Source organism: Mesoplodon mirus (assembly GCF_964341445.2).
Source record: "Mesoplodon mirus genome assembly, chromosome: 15".
NCBI lineage: Eukaryota > Metazoa > Chordata > Mammalia > Artiodactyla > Ziphiidae > Mesoplodon > Mesoplodon mirus.
Window position 1 is genome coordinate 49,380,669 of NC_138991.1, and position 18,120 is coordinate 49,398,788.

The following is an 18,120-nucleotide window of genomic DNA, read 5'->3' on the forward strand; positions in this document are numbered from 1 at the left end:
ACACTCTTGGCTTGGAGTGAGGGCGCCCAGGCCGTCTCTGAGGCAGGTGGACTGGCAGCTGAGAACGGCTTTTCCCAGGGTCTCAGGGCTTCCCCTGCCTAAATACCCTGAACCAGCTCTTCTGGAAGCATCTCTGGAGCTCAGAACAGACAAGTGATGAGGTACGACCTTGACTGGAAGGTTTTAACCATTACTTCCCAAACGCAAATATCATGAGCCAGTGAGATCCCTAAAGATCGGTTCGATTAGTATCTCCATTTTATAAATGAAAAAGTCTAATCCCAAATCCTTCAGTTTCAAGTCAGAGCCAGAATACATGTTCCTTGGCCTGAAATCCAGCCCATACAGCAGGGTTTCTCAAGGGGCAGCGCTATTGACATTTTGGGCAAGAAAATTCTGTGTTGAGTGGGCTGTCCTGTGTATTGTAGGATGTTTAGCAGCATCCCTGGCCTCCAACCGCTAGATGCCAGTAGTACTTTCCTTCCCTGCAGACCCCCAAACATTGGCAGATGTCCCCTGGGGGGCACAGTTGTCTAGGTTGAGAACAGCTGCCATAGAACATACTCGTAAAGACCGTGAACTGAGGTCCAACGGTCCTGGACTCTGATCCCAGGTCAGTCTTGCTGTGTGGATGAGTTAACCTCGCTGAGCTTCACCTTTATCTGTAAAATGGAGAGGGGTAGACTTGAGAATTGGCCTGCTACTTACTGCACAGTTCTCATGCCCTTTCCATCCAGGGACCTTTGTTGATCTGTTTCTCCTCTGTGACTTGTGTCCGTAGGCACCTGAAAAATAACTCTTTAGGAAAGAGAAAAGCAATCACAGGGTTGTAGTGAGGACTGGTGCAATAATGGCTGTAAAGAACTTAGCACCTATCGGGAACATAGGAGGAGCTCAAAAATATTTAACGTATTGGGCTTTTTTTCTGTGTCTTATCATGGTTACTTGGTTTATTTTTCTTTTTTGTTTATTTTTATTTATTTATTTATTTTTTTGCGGTACGCTGGCCTCTCACTGTTGTGGCCTCTCCCGTTGCGGAGCACAGGCTCCGGACGCGCAGGCCCAGTGGCCATGGCTCACGGGCCCAGCTGCTCTGTGGCATGTGGGATCTTCCCGGACCAGGGCACGAACCCGCGTCCCCTGCATCGGCAGGCGGACTCTCAACCACTGCACCACCAGGGAAGCCCTTTTTTGTTTATTTTTATATTGCTGTATAGTTAACATATAACATTGTATTAGCTTCAGATGTACAACATAATGATTTGATGTTTGTGTATATTGCAAAGTAATCACCACAATAAGCCTAGTTCACACCTGTCACCATACACAGTGACAGAAGTTTTTTTCTTGTGATGAGAACATTTAAGATTTGCTCTCTTAGCAACTTTCAAATATGCGATACAGTTTTATTTTGACTTCTTTCACTGATTTTGCCCACCCACCAATGATGTATTATTTCTACCAACTAATATTTCTAGAAATAATCAGGCTGGTGGATAGAGAAATAAGCTTGGGGATAATAATAATAAGCTAAGGGATCCTGCTCTCACTCCACAAGAGCCAAGAAGGCGGGAGCTAATGGTGAAGATAGGAGGACATGGACGGAAAAGTGTCCCTAAATTTTTACCGTTTCAGGCAGTCCTGTCCGGTTTCATGCCTTTTGTTCAGCTGCAGTGTGATGGGTGCCCCAGCCAGGAAAGGGTTGGTTACTGTTTGGGTTTGGAGGGTTTTTTTCTTGACAAAACTGCAACCCTCCTTCCCTGGTGGGTGTTGCTTTGGGAAGCTGAATTGAGGCCTTCACTGGAAATTTTGTCCAAGGGTGCCATCTAGGGGAACCTCTGTGAAGCTTCTAGTTCCTTTCACTTGCATTTTTGTAGGGCCAGCCAGATTTTGCTTTTCCTTGTGTGTTGGCTGCCTTCTCTACCGCACTATATATTACCCAACGGTGGGAATCTTAGCGTCTCTCAGTAGCACAAGGACTTGGCTCTTGCTGACCATTGGATGGGTCAATAAAATAAGTCCCTGGATAAGCAACTGTTTCAAGCCTCAGAAAAGATCTGCCAGAAACACTGGGCTCTGAATTACAAATGTGTGAAAATTTCCAGCAACAGATTGAGACTTTAAGCTGTTAACACCACAAAGATGGGGATAACCTAGAGGCTAGCTGACCTCTTCTCCCCATATTGCCAGATTTAGCAAATAAAAATACAGGACAACCAGTTCAATTTGAATTTCAGGTGAGTAACAGATAACTTTTTAGTCTAAGTACGTCTGGGCATCCTGTGTTTTATCTGGCAACCCTATGTACTTGAAGTTGATTAAGGGATTTGAGGCCTGCATCCTCACTTGGAAATTGCTGAACAGAAGATTAAGTCAGCAAGCAATTCTGGTGCCAGTGAGGTGGCCTGGGGCAGAGGGGAGATGATGGAATTTTCATTCTCTTTGGCAGATCTTTTGTTTATTTTCTATCTTTCTTCAGACTACATGTAGGCTTTTGGTGAAAGCCATGGAGCAGATTCCATAATCAGGTGAAGTTCTAACTTTGCCACTGACCTAGCTGAGTGACTATGGGCAAATTACTTAACCTCCCTGTTTCTCAGTTCCCTCAGTCATAAAACTTGGGATAGTTGTATTCATCTTCTCCATTGTTGAGAAGATTTGGAAAGATGATGCTCATTAAGTGCTTACCACAGTGCCGACAGCTAATATACGTCAATAAATGAAAGCTGTAATGATTGCTTTGATGTTTTTGGACACAGGTAGACTTAAAGCACACAGAATTTTAAAGGGAGGTGTGTCTCCTACTCACCCACAAGGCCACGGGGCTCATGGGCACCCTACCAGGCCCCTTCTAAAGTTCTTTACTTTGTTGGGTTACAGTTGCTGGGTTTTTTGTGGGACATGGGGTTTCATATCCTATTATAGGAGGCCTGGTAATAACCCCATTTCCATCTAAAGTCTCAAACCCTGTCACTGGCTCATTTATTCCAAACACTATTTGAAACTGTATGTATACCTTATGGTAGAGAGTGCAAATGTAAGGAATGAGGAGCCTCAAGGTGATTTTGAAGGTATGGAAAGCCAAACTTTGAGGGAAAAGTAAGAAAAAGGAGAAATGGAAGTACTTGGTACTATGTAATGCTCATCGTAAGATCTCAGAAATGTTTGTTTTATGGGCAGGTACTTTATGGAAAGAACACTGGACTCTGGAGTCATAAGGACAGGGTTCACATTGTATCAGCACTACTTACAAGTCCTGGCAGTTTAGGAAAATTATGTTTCTCAGTTGTGGTTTCGTCAATCATAAAATGGCAACATCGTGGAGTTTGGGGAAAAATTGAATGACAAAACATACATATATATATATATATATATATATACATACATAAACCTGTCTCCCAAAAAGAGCTCAATAAGTCTAACTTGATTTTGAGAGAATTTTGAAAGTGACCGCTTAACGTGTGCTTTGAATGTCTGGGCAGCAGCTAATTGTATCTTGTGTGTGTGAGCGTACGTGTGCATGTGTTCCTGTGTTTATCATGAGAATGATGTTAGCCACACTTATAGAGTGCCTACTGTGTTGAGTGACCAAGCTGTCTCAGTTTGCCCAGGACTGAGGGAGTTCTCAGGGTGCAGGACTTGCAGTATTAAAACCCAGAAAGTCCCAGGAAACTGGGACAAGTTGGTCATCCTTCTACTATGTGCAGGTTGCTTTACAGGTATTATCTCATTAACTCTCAAGCCCACCTATGAGGTAGGTTGTCACATTGTTGGCATTTTACATTGTAAAGGACACTTGGAGAGATTAAGCAATTTGCTCAAGCCACATAGCTAATTAAATGGGAAGGGCAGGATCTGAACCCAGACCTGTCTGACTCTAGGGCCCAAGAATTTAACCACCACTCTGTGTGCATTTAGGCCCCTCCAAAGGCACAACTTCTTTTGCCATTCACCTCCTGGATCATTGCTAAACACCTTCCCACCTTCCCTCCTCTCACCGAAACTTCCTGCTGGACAGCTGGCCTACAGCAAAGGGAGAGACCTGGACACAAAGCTGAGTCAAGACCAGTCTTGTATCTGGGCACAACAGAGGCCCTTCCTTCCCTAGCAACAGACACTGAAGCCTTGTGACTGGCCCCAGGACCTGGGCACAAGCTCCTCCAGTGTTAGAAATAACCCGAGAAGAGGAGAGAGAAGAGTTCAGGCTGCCAGGGGGAATGTTTGGTGGGGTGCTTCCTCCCTCTTCTCTGTGTTAGTATGTAACTCTGCTTCAGTTTTTCCTCTACAGTGAACTCCGTGTATTCCTGGAAAAGTTCCAAGGGAGGTGATGCTCAGTGGAAGGGAAGAGCAGCCATCACAGGGAAGCTACAGCACAGAGCCCAGCAGAGCCCCAAGGCTGCTCCTTCATTCTCTAGCTTCCCTTTCTCTCCTCTTCTACCTGGAAACTCCTCAGGGGGCTGAAGTCCATGACCTCGGAGAGGCAGCCCTGTGAACAGAGCTTTCAGAACATCTGGAAAGTTCCATAATCTGTGTCATCCCCATTATGCTATAAGGAATTTCAGAGGCACTGATAGGAGAGGAAGAAACTGAGAGCTCTTTGTTCCTTTTTTTATATTTTTATAGGTCCAGTTAGAATGGACAACATGAGTGACATGGATTGCTCATCTCAGAAGGTAGGTATGAATTTTAAGGTGTATTTCTTTTTTCATACCTGTAGTATTTTCAACATGTAGGGAAATTGGAAGTGGGTGGGAAGGGGATGTTTCAGTCATAAACCAATTGCCATGTTAGATCTCCTTAACCAGGCATATATGTTAATCACATAGCGTCCTTGAATTATGCTTTGTTCTGAATTAGGCTTTTGGACATCTTCAAGTTTTGCTGAGAAAATTTCAGGAATAGACACCTTTCTTTCCCTTCCTTTTCAAGGCCATTAGACCATATGTTCCATCCAGCAGTTCCCAGCACTGGAGGTACATAAATAAGAATATACTGGGGAGTATCTTGAAAATATAGAGACTTGGCCTCACTTCCAAAGATTCTGATCTCAAAGGTCTGGAGTGGAGCCCTGTAGTCTGTATTTTTAGCTAAGACTCTAGTGACTCTGCTGTTGCAGGTCCTTAAGTGAGCATTTGGAAACTGCTTCCGTGAAGGACTTGCAAACATCACATGTAGTCAGAAATAAGCACCTGAAAGTAACAGTTCTACCCAATCTAGGTGCCAGAATCTTGGTGGAGAAGCCAAGATCCACTAAGTTGCCATACATTGAAGTGTATGGAGCATTTTACACTCTAGAGGAGCATTTTAAATCAAAACTTTGTAAAATTAAAGTGGATTCGGTGATAATTACTGAGCCCACTCCCTGAAATGGAAATGCTCTGCAATTTACCAGAGAGAACACTTACGCATTACTATTTTTAACAAACCGTTTTGGATAGCCAGGTAGTTCTTACAAAAATCTCCATCTCTTTCACCTTGAAGGTGCCACAGAGGATTCTTAACCAGGTGTGTTCAAGAAAACTCTGTTTTATGAATTGATTTCTAGATCTGCTAATCTTGTATGTGTCCCATGTGTCCCTGTCCCATGAACTGAGCTGTTTTCTGCTATCATGGTTTAATGGCTCTGTGTGTATAAGTCTTAGTCTGTGCCCATGAACTAGCTTAAAGTTTAATTTGTTCTTCAGCGGTTCTGCTTCTCTCCATTGTGCTCTGCAAAATGCTCAATGTTAGTTTGCTTTCTTTTTTTAATATAAATTTTATTTATTTATTTATTTATTTATTTATTTATTTATTTATTTTTGGCTGCATTGTGTCTCCGTTGCTGCGTGTGGGCTTTGTCTAATTGCAGTGAGTGGGGACTACTCTTTGTTTAGGTGCGGGTGGTTCTCATTGTGGTGGCTTCTCTTGTTGTGGAGCATGGGCTCTAGGCACATGGCCTTCAGTAGTTGTGGCTTGCAGGCTCTAGAGCGCAGGCTCAGTAGTTGCAGCACATGGGCTGAGTTGCTCCACAGCATGTGGGATCTTCCCGGACCAGGGCTCGAACCCACGTCCCCTGCATTGGCAGGCGGATTCTTAACCACTGTGCCACCAGGAAAGTGCCTAGTTTGCTTTCTTGCAAAATGTTGTTTTCTTTCTTTATTATCCCAAGAATGGCTTTTCTCTTTATATGATGACTCAGCTGCCTCTGTGTCTATCTCTTGGATGACTGGCTCTCAGTATGGAGGGACTTACATATGATTCAGTCTGGCTCAAACCCAAAAAGGAATCTATGGGCTCAAGTAATTGAGAAGTCCAAGTTGGATCCTAGGGTCCAGTTGATGTCATTGGGAGTCTGCCTTTGTCCTTCTGGTGCTTTTTTTTCTTTTATGTTGGCTTTAATCTAAGGAAGACTTTTTTCACATAAGGCAAAGATGGCTGTTGAGAGTACCTCTTTCTCAATAGCACTATCAAAAGTGTCAGGAATGATTGTGATTAGCCCAGCTTGGGTTACACACCTATCCCTGAACCAATCACAGTGTCTAGGAGGAGAGAGTATTCTGACTGACCAGACCTTTATCACATGCTCTACCCTGGACACAGGCTGGAAACTACACAGCATGGACAGAAATTGGAGTAGAACCAGTTATGTCCACTAGGGCTCTATTCTGCCTGTTTTGCTGGGAAGAGTAACTTCCCAGTATATGTCAAGGCTGAAATCAGGTTTACGCCAACCACGAGCAGAAGCATGAATGCCAAGCCACCTCCTGAATAATGCTAATATTCTCCTCAACTGCAAAAGAGTCTCCTCAACTGTAACTTACTCAAGATGTCTGAAATTTGTGGTGTTTGCTTGTTGTTCTTTTAATGAATATTTTTATTTGAAACAGATTTAAAAGCTAGGCCAAGGGAAAGATTTCCACTGACCACAAAACCTTCTTGCTTGCAAAGACAAAATGCAGACAGCCCTAACTTATCAATCAGTATATGTCAGTATATGTCCCAGTCACATCTGAGATCCTGAAGGAAACCATGAATGACTTCATTTCCCTGAAAATACTGCTGCCAAAATCTACCTTGGATGGTATAGTACCCATTTTGGGTGACCAGGTTCCTTTCAAGTTGATGCTGAGTTTTTTCATTTTGTTTCACCTCATCAGTGCAGATCTGATATTAATTTCAGTAGTGAAAGAGAAGGCTCTTGGAGATGATTCATCGATTCTTAGATCCTTGAAATTGAGGTCAAGAGCAGAGAGACAGGCACAGTGCTAAGCTGAAAACAACAGGGTCACCTTGTTTAAGGTGGAGCCTGAGCATCCCCATGTTTAATAAAGTTCTGTTAGTGGGTCTGAAATTTTTGAAAACCACTGAATTAGGCCATCAGATCAGTGAACCTATTATGTTTTTGAAAACTCCCAGGCTCAGTATGCGTTTTGTTTAAGAGTGTGCATGTTTTTGTTTAATTTTAAGATCAACACATTCCCAGAGTAATTTGCCATGTAAGTGATACTTGCCATTTCCAGTGTGTTGGGATGCTGAGTGATGTATTTAAAAGCACCTCTGGGGACTTCCCTGTTGGTCCAGTGGTTAAGACTTCGCCTTCCAATGTAGGGGGTGCGGGTTCAGTCCCTGGTCGGGGAGCTAAGATCCCACGTGCCTCATGGCCAAAAAACCAAAACATAAAACAGAAGCAATATTGTAACAAGTTCAATAAAGAGTTTAAAAATGGTCCACATCAAAAAAAATCTTTAAAGAAATAAAAGCACCTCTGTGTGGCTAGTATGTGTTACCTATCCTCTGTGAGCCTTGGTTTCAGCTAGAACATGGGTATAAAAAAATCTCATAAGTGCCTGGTGCATAATATTTAGAATGATGGCAGATGTTATTGTTAATGTTATTATTTTATGAGGTTGAGTCATCAGTGAGGGATTGGTTGGGGCATGGGATAGTTAATATCTGATTCATATACCCCCTACCTCTCTACCTTCAGTTACCCTGCATGACTTAATTTGCTGACCCAAATAAATCAAATCTGTCCAATAATGTCTCATCTTACACAGTCATTGCCTAAGGTAAAAAATCACAAAGAGCCAAAATTATACTTGCAGATCCATTAAACCATCTTTAAGGTGCTGTATAGCAACACCTCTCAGTAGGTCCAGCCCAGAAGTTTTCCTCCATCACAGCCCCAGATGAAGTAGTTGTCTTGCTTATAGTGGCTGGGTGTAGGACAGAAACACACACAGCATTGGTCAACACTGAAATCACCTTCAGCTCTGAGGTGAAATGGCGCCGGGAACTGAGAGTGGCCATGGGAGCCACAGGTTCACCTCTGTCTGAGGCTCACTCTCAAGTATACACTCACTGAATGGCATGGTGGACCTACATGCCACACTCTTTAAATGATACTTTTTCTTTCCACGGGAAGCACAGAGTTACTTATGCCACTGCACAAGCAAATTTCTATTTGGAATTTTGCCAATGTGAAATGCAAGAGTCGATTTTTTAAAGTCAACCCCTTTAATTACAACCCAGGGTAGGGTACCTGGAGGTGCCCTCAGATTTGGGCTCTTCCCAGGGGAAAAAAAAATATCTGAATTTGCTCATTGAAGTGTAGCCAAGGAGGAGATGCTAGAGGAGAGACATTAACAATTAAGAAATGAAACCTACACAGTGGATAGGGGTGAGAAAGGTGCTGTATGGCAGAACTTTGTGCCTAAAACCTTTCCTGAGGACCTTTTTACTCCTTATCAACCTCAGAAGTTTGGAAATCTTTCCTAATTCCTGAAGAGTGGCTTTGTGTCTGTTTCCCACAGATCCACAAAAGTGACTCGATACATCACATGAGCCACTCCCAGATGCGGCCAGAGTTGCCTCCTCTTCCTGCTTCTGCTAACGAGGAACCATCTGAACTCTATCAGGTATGTTCACCTGGCTGCTCCTCTTCTGCTGGTACTAGTTTGGGGGCAAACAGTCAGACTTGACAAGTGGCATTAGAGGCCTTGGTCATTTTTGCCACTGGAAGAGGCTACAGCACCATGGGAGAAAGCTATGCAGTAACACAAAGGTGAGTTAGCATCTGGCCTTCTCACTTACCTGCTGCATTACTTAAACTCTCTGAACTTCTCCATGTTCGGCTGTAAAATGAGAACAGTTATTTCTACCTTATAGCCAAGTCCATAGCAATAAAGACAGTAGATGTAAATTATCTGACCACAAATTTACTGAATATTGAAAGCAAGCTGTTATCCTTGTCATCAGAAATCATGCTCACAGTGGTCAGAGAAGTACAGTTGGTGTCCATTCCGAAAGTATTTGCACTCAGTGTGCAGAAGGTAGAGCCACCGTGTAAGGCATGTGGGATGCCATGAGTCTCAGTGTGAGTGGAGCCTGGCCCTAAGGAGCCCAGGCCCCCTGAGTGATGTCCCTCATCATGTGTCACTCTGCATTTCTTCCCTTGTAGACAGTCATGTCGCACAGCTTTTACCCACCCTTGATGCAACGCACATCATGGACCCTGGCTGCACCCTTCAAAGAGCAGCACCACCACTGTGGACCCAGCAACTCCATTGCCAACAACTACTCCTTGATGGCCCGGGACCTGAAGCTGAAGGACCTGCTGAAGGTCTACCAGCCTGTCACCATCCATGTCCCCAGGGAGAAGATTGTTCAGGGGCTGCCATTAGGTATTTCTGGCTGTGTGCCATACCACTTAGAATAGGGCTTTGGAGTGAGATTTCTAATGCCGGATTTTAGTCCTGGCTCCACCTTTTGCTGCAGCTAACTTTGGGTAACCTCATGGAGCCTCAGTCTCCTCGTCTCTGAAATGGGAATGATTGTAATGGCTAGCATGACATTTACCATACACCAAGCACTGCTCCATGTGCTTCTTGTTGATTGCTGCATAACAAGTTATCCCCAAACTTAATAGTTTAAAACAACTACCATTTGTTATCTTACAGTTTCTGTCAGGAATCTGGGCATGGCTTAACTGGCTCAGAATCTCTCACAGGTGTGCAATCAAGGTGTCAGCCAGGGCCACAGTCATTGAAAGGCAACTAAGGAAGGATCCTCTTCCAATCTCACTCACATCCTCCACTGCTTGTTGGCCATAAACATAAGTTTCTTACCATATGGGCCTATCCATAGTGCAGTTCACAGTATGACTTCTGGCTTCCCTTAGAGGGAACGAGGGAGAGAGCAAGAGAGAGAAGAGAGCCAGCAAGATAGAAACCACTGTCTTTTTGGAACTTAAATATGGAAGTGACATCCTATCACTTTTGCCATTTTCTCTTTGTTAGAAGTGAGTTGGTAGGTCCCGCCCACACTTAAGAGGATTACACAAGGGCATGATTCCAAGAAGTGAGGCTTCTTGGGGACCATCTTGGAAGCTGCTTACCACAGTACTTTATACGTATTAATTTGTTTAGTCCCACTGGGTACAGCTATGTCTGCTTAAGGATATCCTTTAGTAGTTTTTGTTAGAGGTGTGCTGGAGACTTTCAATCTGCCTGCTGTCTCCAACTCATTATCATGTTTTTCTTTATCCTCTCTGCTGTGTCTCAGTGAATTCCTCAAATATATCTTCCAGCTCACTAATTTGCTCTTCAACTGTGTTCAGTCTTGAGTTTAACGTGTCTAATGAATGGGCTTTGTTTTAATAACAACATTTTTTTTATTTTTTACCTTTTTTTTTTTTTTTTGTGGTACATGGGCCTCTCACTGTTGTGGCCTCTCCCGTTGCGGAGCACAGGCTCCGGACACGCAGGCTCAGCAGCCATGGCTCACAGGCCCAGCCGCTCTGCGGCATGTGGGATCTTCCTGGACCGGGGCACGAACCCATGTCCCCTGCATCGGCAGGCGGACTCTCAACCACTGCGCCACCAGGGAAGCCCTAATAACAACATCTTTTTATTTTTCAGATTTCCTAATTGGTTCTATTTATGAGGACCACACTTGCCAATTTATTATTCTTTTCTTATGGACATAGCCCTTCCAATATCAATCACTTGGAGGATCTTAAACATTAATTTTAGAGAATTATTAGTATTGCTGTATTATTTCCATTTTGTAAATATGTCCCTCAATTGTTGAGTTTATTTGCTATCTTTCTTAGTATTGGTTTTTCTCATGTGTTATGAGATTTTAGTTTGCAGATTTATATTGAGGGTTTTTCCCTTTCTTGCTACATGCATTCCCCATTGGTTGAGGTATAATTCACATACAATAAAATGCACAGATCTTAAGTGTTCAGTTCAATGAGTTTTGACAGTTGTTTACACCATATAGCCACCACCCAAATAAGATATAGGGTATTTCCATCACTAGAGAAAGTTCCCTTGTGCTCCTTTCCCATCAGTTCCTTCCTCTACCCAACACCATCCCACCCCAGGGTAACCACTTTCTGATTTCGGTCACCATAGGTTAGTTTTGGTTGCTTTCACATATAAATGTACTCAAACAGTGTATTCTTTTGACAGACCTTTTAAAATCTTGCCTTTTCCCCTTATGCCTTCATCTGGCATCTTGGACCCCAAATTAGTACCAGATCTTATATTGGTGGCTTAGGACTCCCATCCTAAGGTGGTGTTTGGGGATTGTAGATCTGGTCCCTGAGGCAATGTTAGGCTTGGCCTAGATATTACCAGCCTCTCTTTGCTATCTGTGGCCACCATGTGAATTGAGGATAACAAGTGCTTTATCTGCATGACAGTGTTGCTGTCTTTTCAGCGTGTCTTCGTGGGTAGGGCAGCCCTGGCTTCATGCTGTGAGCCTACCTGCAGTCCCCACAATCATGGTGTGTTTTGGGTTCTGTTATTCCCCCCAGGTATCAAACACCTAACTAATTCTGCCTGCTTCTGGAGCCAGAAGCCAAGTTTAAGACTTTTAGTTCACAATGTGTTTATTTTTAGTCCACGCAGAAGAGCATCTTTTCGAACAATGCACTGTCTTTTTAATTTTAAAGAATATTTTTTCTATTATTGTTATATTTGGAGTAGGTTGAGGAAATAAAAGTGTGAACTCAAAATACATCTTAACCAAGAGTCTTCAATCCTCTGATTCCCTCAAAATGTCAATTTCATATTAGTATGTCTTTAACATGTCTCTATGACATGTTAGTTTCCTTAGGCTAGAATCTTAAGCAAGTATCCAGTTAAAGTTTAATAGTAGAGTTTTATATTATTTGTTGAATTTATTTATCACAAATGATATTTATTGCAATATCTTCTGTTTATTACAAATGACATCGGTTTTTCTATTTGCAATAATTATATTTATTGCAAATGATACTGTTTTTTCTACTTGTGATAATCATAATATTTCCTTTAAAATAAATATATTAGGTTTAAAGTCTGAATCTATTTAAAGAAAAATATTAAGCAGTAATACACCTGATGTTTAGAAAATAGAGCATATAGGATTGGGGAGTGAATTGAGCAATTATTAATACTTGTCCAATGTATGGGATAGCAGAAGGTATGCTCATCCCCATTTCACAGTTGGGGAAGCTGAGGCTTGGAGTGATGGTCACTTCTTCAGGGTCACACAGGTAATTAGTGGTACAGGGCCCACATCACCTGTGTCATCCCACCACACCAAGTCCACCCTGCTTAGTGTTCTCCTGCACTACCCTGAGACTGGCATCCCTGTGGACAGAGGACCACCCAAGGCCACTGCTCATCACTGATGTCTTTCTTCTCTACTGTTCTAGCAAATAAAAGCTCATCAAAGCCTAACAAGAAGAAAATGAAGTTCTTCCCCAAAGACAAAGAGGATCTCACTGGGTAAGGTGTCCCTATGGGCACAGGGGATTGCAGGACGCTGGGCTGAACCGAAGAAGGCTGTGGTCTCTTGAAAGCCATGCTCTGCTTCTTGACTTTAAAGCATTCCTGGATACCTAGTTACTCATGTTTTTTCCCAACAATCCTCTTAATCCAATTTTTGAGGCTCTAAATAAAAATAAATTAGCCAATTAAGCAAAACCAATGCTAACAAACCTATGAGGTGTTCCATGGAACCAAGGACTGAGCTTATGTCTACTTTTCAGGACGAGGTTGGCCTGCAACACCTCAGCCTCCTTACCTATGAGGACAGAGGTGGTGACAACTTTGACTCTCCCAGGAAGCAGACCAATGAGTCCAGAAGAACAGATTGATGTGATGTTACAGCAGGAGATGGAAATAGAAAGTCAAGAAACCAAACCAACTGAATCAGACTTGGAGGTACATTCTTATTGCCTCCTTTCTCTCAATTTGCTAAGTATTACTCTTGGCATCTCAGTGATTCTAAACTGGAGAAAAACAGCAGAGTCACCTAGGGAATGTTTTAAAAATACTGAGGTCCAGACCCCATGACAGACTACTGAATGAAGGTGTGCGTGCCTGAATTCTCTGCTCTAATAAGTCTTAGAAATCGGTGCCTTTGTGTCCTCATAGAATGTAGGTTGCAGAATGGTGACCCATAGGCTGGGGTTGCCAGATTTTGCAAAACAAAAATAAAACAAAAAACAAGACACCAGTTAAATTTGAATTTCAGATAAACAATGAATAATTTTTTAGTATAAATATATCCCAGTGCATCCTGTATTTTATCCGGCAACCCTACCATAAGCTGAATTTGGCCTATAGATGTGTTTTGAAAATAAAGGAAATCTCACATAAGCTAGATTTCTAACCTCTCTTGAAAAAATTAAAAAATTTTGAAGCTGAACAGTAGCCACTTCCTTTAGATGAGAAATACATTCTCTGGTTTGTCAGTCTCCACAATTCCTTATTATTTTCTTATGTACAGCCAACTTTCAGTTATTAACATTACCTGCTTGGTCCCAGGTAGACTTCTGAGCTTCCAACCCCTGTCTTAAAAGAACAAATAGGGGCTTCCCTGGTGGTGCAGTGGTTGAGAGTCCGCCTGCCAGTGCAGGGGACGCGGGTTCGTGCCCCGGTCCGGGAGGATTCCACGTGCCGCGGAGCGGCTGGGCCCGTGAGCCATGGCCGCTGAGCCTGCGCGTCCGGAGCCTCTGCTCCGCAGCGGGAGAGGCCACAACTGTGGGAGGCCCGCGTACCGCAAAAAAAAAAAAAAAAAAAAAAAAAAAGAACAAATAGCTTGCGAATTTATAGTGTATAGTAAAATGATTAATAATAAAAACCCACAGTGACTGAGCATGTGCTATTAGCAAAATTCCATGCTAAACCCTCTAGATGCTTGACCCCATTCAAGACCTGGGGACTATGATTATTCCTATTGTCCAGTTGTGGAAATTGGGGTGGGGACTGATTAAGTAACTTGCTCAAGGTTATACTGTCAGTAAGAGGCAAAACTAGAACTTAGACCAGGTCTGGCTGATACTGACATCTCTGTGCTCTTAGGAGCTACACAGCATTTCTCAAACTTGCCTGAAAATAAGAATCACCTGGGGCGCTTGTTAACACATCCCAAATGCCCTAGCAGGGGGCCTATGAATCTTCATTTTAACAGGAGCCTCTCCTCACCCCACGCAGTTCTTATAATGGGGGAAGTTTGTAAGTTTGTCCTGTATTAAGGTTGAAGAGATGTAAGCTCAGCCTCTTCTGACCACAGACAATTGGCACTGAAGGTCAAATCTGATTTCAAACCCTTTCCTATACTTTGTGCTTCTTATCCATCTGAAATTATTCATTTCCAGAGCCACTCAGCCATCTAGCAGCTTAGAGGCAAGCCCTAAATAAACCACACTTCCTAACGTCACCAGGTCCCACTGGGCATTTTTGTTCAGTTCCTGTGTTTGTGTGGCTTTTCTAAACTCAAAAGTCCCATTGTTGGATTAGAAGAGCTAACCCCCAAGTCTCACTCAGACTTGGGGGTTTTTCCCCATGGACAGCTACAAGCCACAGGATCAAGTGCTTTCTTTGTATAGGAGCATTGTTGTTGAGGAGGGTGAATTATTTGAGTCCACTTGAGGAGCTTGTCATTCCTCTTCTTAAAGCTCACCAGATAATGCCACCTCCATCCCTGGCCTCAGTCCTCCTTCCACTGTTCCTATCTGCATGGCACTTGACAAGTCCTTCCTTATACCACGCTGAGATCTCTCTGGCTTTGTTTGACTCCTCCAGAGTCATGGGGAATACTCGCCAATGATTTATTGCAATGAGTGTGAAGTCACAGGCCCAGGAGCGAGTGAAGGATGGAGATAGGCGCTGTATGAACAGGGTCCCTTGGTGGCTGATGGATGTGGGCAAGTGGGCACAGTTAGCCAATTGATCGTGATCATTTTCTTGTTGGTGGTTTGTTTATGGAAGAGATACTATTACTCTTTGACCAATGGAGTCCAAAAAGACATGATTGCCCCTGAGGAGGATGAAGTGATGGTTCGGATTTCAAAGCTGATTTCTAACACACTGCTGACAAGTCCCTTCCTGGAACCCCTGATGACTGTCCTTGTGGAGGAGAAGGAAAATGACTATTACAGTAGCCTCATGAAAAGCATTGGTAAGGCTGGGCATAAATGGGACAGGGGTTCCTATGTGGAGGGCACCTTCTTTCCTCTCACTGTCAGTCCTTCACCCTGGTTACTCTGAAAATGCCAAAAACATTGTTTAACTTTTCATTCAAATGCTCCCCACCATCATCACTCATGTCCACACCAGTACTTACCACGCTTTAATGTGCATCTCCGTAACCTAAAGATCTTGTTAAAGTGCAGATTCTGATTCAGTAGAGTTTGGGAGAGGCCCAAGATTCTGCACTTCTAACAAGCTCCCAGGTGATGCGGGTGCTACTCGGGTGCGACTTACTGTAAGTAGCAACACTAAGAAGTAGGGGCCTACTCACATTTAAAATCTAGTTCAAGACCTGCCTCTTCCCTCAAGTATTTTGATCTCTGCAACCCTCAGTGATGAATCCACCCTCTGCATTCATAGCACTTCTTGTTTCTACTTTCAGCTCATCCCACTTTGGAACTTCTCCCATGCCACTGTTTCTCTACGGTTATTTAACACTGGCATTGTCTTTCTTATGGGTCTCAGCTCTCTTATTAGACATTAGCTGATATATCATCAATCCTCCCTCCCCTTCATATTTAGCCCCATGTCTTGTGCACACAGTAGGTCATTGGGAAATGTTTGATGATGGTGAATAATGTGAGAAACACATCAAAGGGGAGAGGTGATCATATTAGTTCCTCACCTTCCCATTTTATCTGGAACACAGCTATACTTACCAAGTTGTCTAGTTATTTTTAATTTCTTAATTAACCTTCTAATGGTGTCAGTGTAATGGCTCCTTGTCTGCTATGGGCTAGAACCAAACTTATAAGGATAAACATGTAAAACCCTTCAAATTTTAGCCTCAACCTACTTCTCCAGTCTTATCACCTTGAACTCTACCACTTGTATCTGTTATTTCTGCCACAGAATGACTCACAGCACCTTGAGTATATTATACAAAAGTCATGGAACTGCACTTCTTATCCTTCAGACAAAATCCTACTCATTCTTTATGACCCAGCTTAAATGGTACTTCCTCTGTGAGGCTTTTGCCAGTCCTTAGCACATGAAATATTTGGCCTCTAAATTTCCATTCATAGGTATCTGGTGTCATCCATTGTGTTTATTTTTTATGTAACTATTTTGGTGTGAGAAATCAGTTAATGAGTAATGAGGTATCAGCAAATACTAATTCACTGATATGCATGATGCTAGATATCCTAACAGGACTCAACTCCAGATTCGAAGTACTCCAGACTGTAAAGTTATATTCCTCTTTCCCTGAAATATCTCACATACCAACAGAGTGGAACCTACCCAATTTAGTTATACCCAGGGGATTACCACTGACCTTGTAAATGAGGGAGCATTCCCAAGTGTAAATGGACAGAGGCACATTTACCTTTGAAGTGTTGAAGCTAAGAGCACAGAGTGTTCAAGGTCCCTGCTTAATAACAAGTGTTTGCCCTGTTGGTTATAGTTGATTACATCCTCATGGATCCAATGGAGAGGAAAAGACTCTTCATCAAGAGCATCCCCCGAGCATTTCCTCAAAGAGTGATCCGGGCCCCTGTGCCCTGGCACAGTGTCTACAGGAATGCCAAGAAGTGGAACAAGGACCATCTGCACACAGTGAACCCCATGATGCTCAGCCTGAAACAGCTGTGGTTTACAGAGTAAGAAGTGCTTTCTGTCCCTTTTCTTCCCCTTCTTTATTGCTTCCACACATAAGAGATCATCTTATGTGGGAGTAGCCTTGCCCTTGAAGTAAAATGACAAACATCCCAGACCCAAAGTGCATATGAACAGCAAGTGACAACTCTCCATGCAGGGCTAAGTGGCCCTCCTTTGTGCCTTCACAGCACCCAGTGCCTGTCTGTAGGCACTGGAGCATACTGGTTAAGAGCACTCACATGGAGCCAGCCTGCTCAGGTCCGCCTCTAACTGTGCTGCTTCATAAGTAACATCCTTATCTCTAAATTTGGGATAATAAGACTTCCTACTTCATAGTGTTGGTAGGAGGGATAAATAATTTAATACATGCAAAGTACTTAGAATAGTGCCTGATATAAGTATCCAGTAGGTGTTAATTAGACCTTCATTATGAAATGTATCACACTGAATTATAATTGCATGTTTACGACTTTGACTCTCTCTAGCCTATGAAATGTATGGGGGCTTGAGTCTTTTTGTTTTTTTCCTTTCCAAATTCTTTTTTTAAATTTACTTTATTGAAGTATAGTTGATCTACAATGTTGTGTTAATTTCTACTGTATGGCAAAGCAATTCGGTCATACATGTATATATTCTTTTTCATATTCTTTTCTGTTATGGTTTATTACAGGTTTATCTAACATAGTTCCCTGTGCTATATAGTAGGACCTTGTTGCTCATCCATTCTATATATAATAGTTTGCATCCACTAACCCCAAACTCCCACTCTGTCCCTCTCCCACTCTCCCTCCCCCTTGGCAACCACAAGTCTGTTCTCTATGTCTGTGAGTCTGTTTCTGTTTCATAGAGAAGTTCATTTGTGTCATATTTTAGATTCCATATATGTGATATCATCTGATTTTTGTCTTTCTGACTTACTTTACTTAGTATGATAATCTCTAGTTCCATCCATGTTGCTGCAAAAGGCATTATTTCATTCTTTTTATGGCTGAGTAATATTCCAGTGTGT

General features: G+C 42.7%; 1 protein-coding gene across 1 annotated transcript in view; it reads left to right on the plus strand.

Moving 5' to 3' along the window:
- Positions 1 to 81: 81 nt before the first annotated feature.
- DNAH3 (dynein axonemal heavy chain 3) overlaps positions 82 to 18,120 on the plus strand; it is a 170,133-nt gene continuing 152,094 nt past the window's right edge. The window contains 8 exon segments of the mRNA XM_082644527.1: positions 82 to 161; positions 4,624 to 4,673; positions 8,793 to 8,897; positions 9,440 to 9,662; positions 12,689 to 12,761; positions 13,025 to 13,199; positions 15,252 to 15,441; positions 16,918 to 17,113. Of these exon segments, the coding sequence (XP_082500653.1) occupies positions 4,635 to 4,673; positions 8,793 to 8,897; positions 9,440 to 9,662; positions 12,689 to 12,761; positions 13,025 to 13,199; positions 15,252 to 15,441; positions 16,918 to 17,113 (1,001 nt within the window). The 5' untranslated portion in view covers positions 82 to 161; positions 4,624 to 4,634.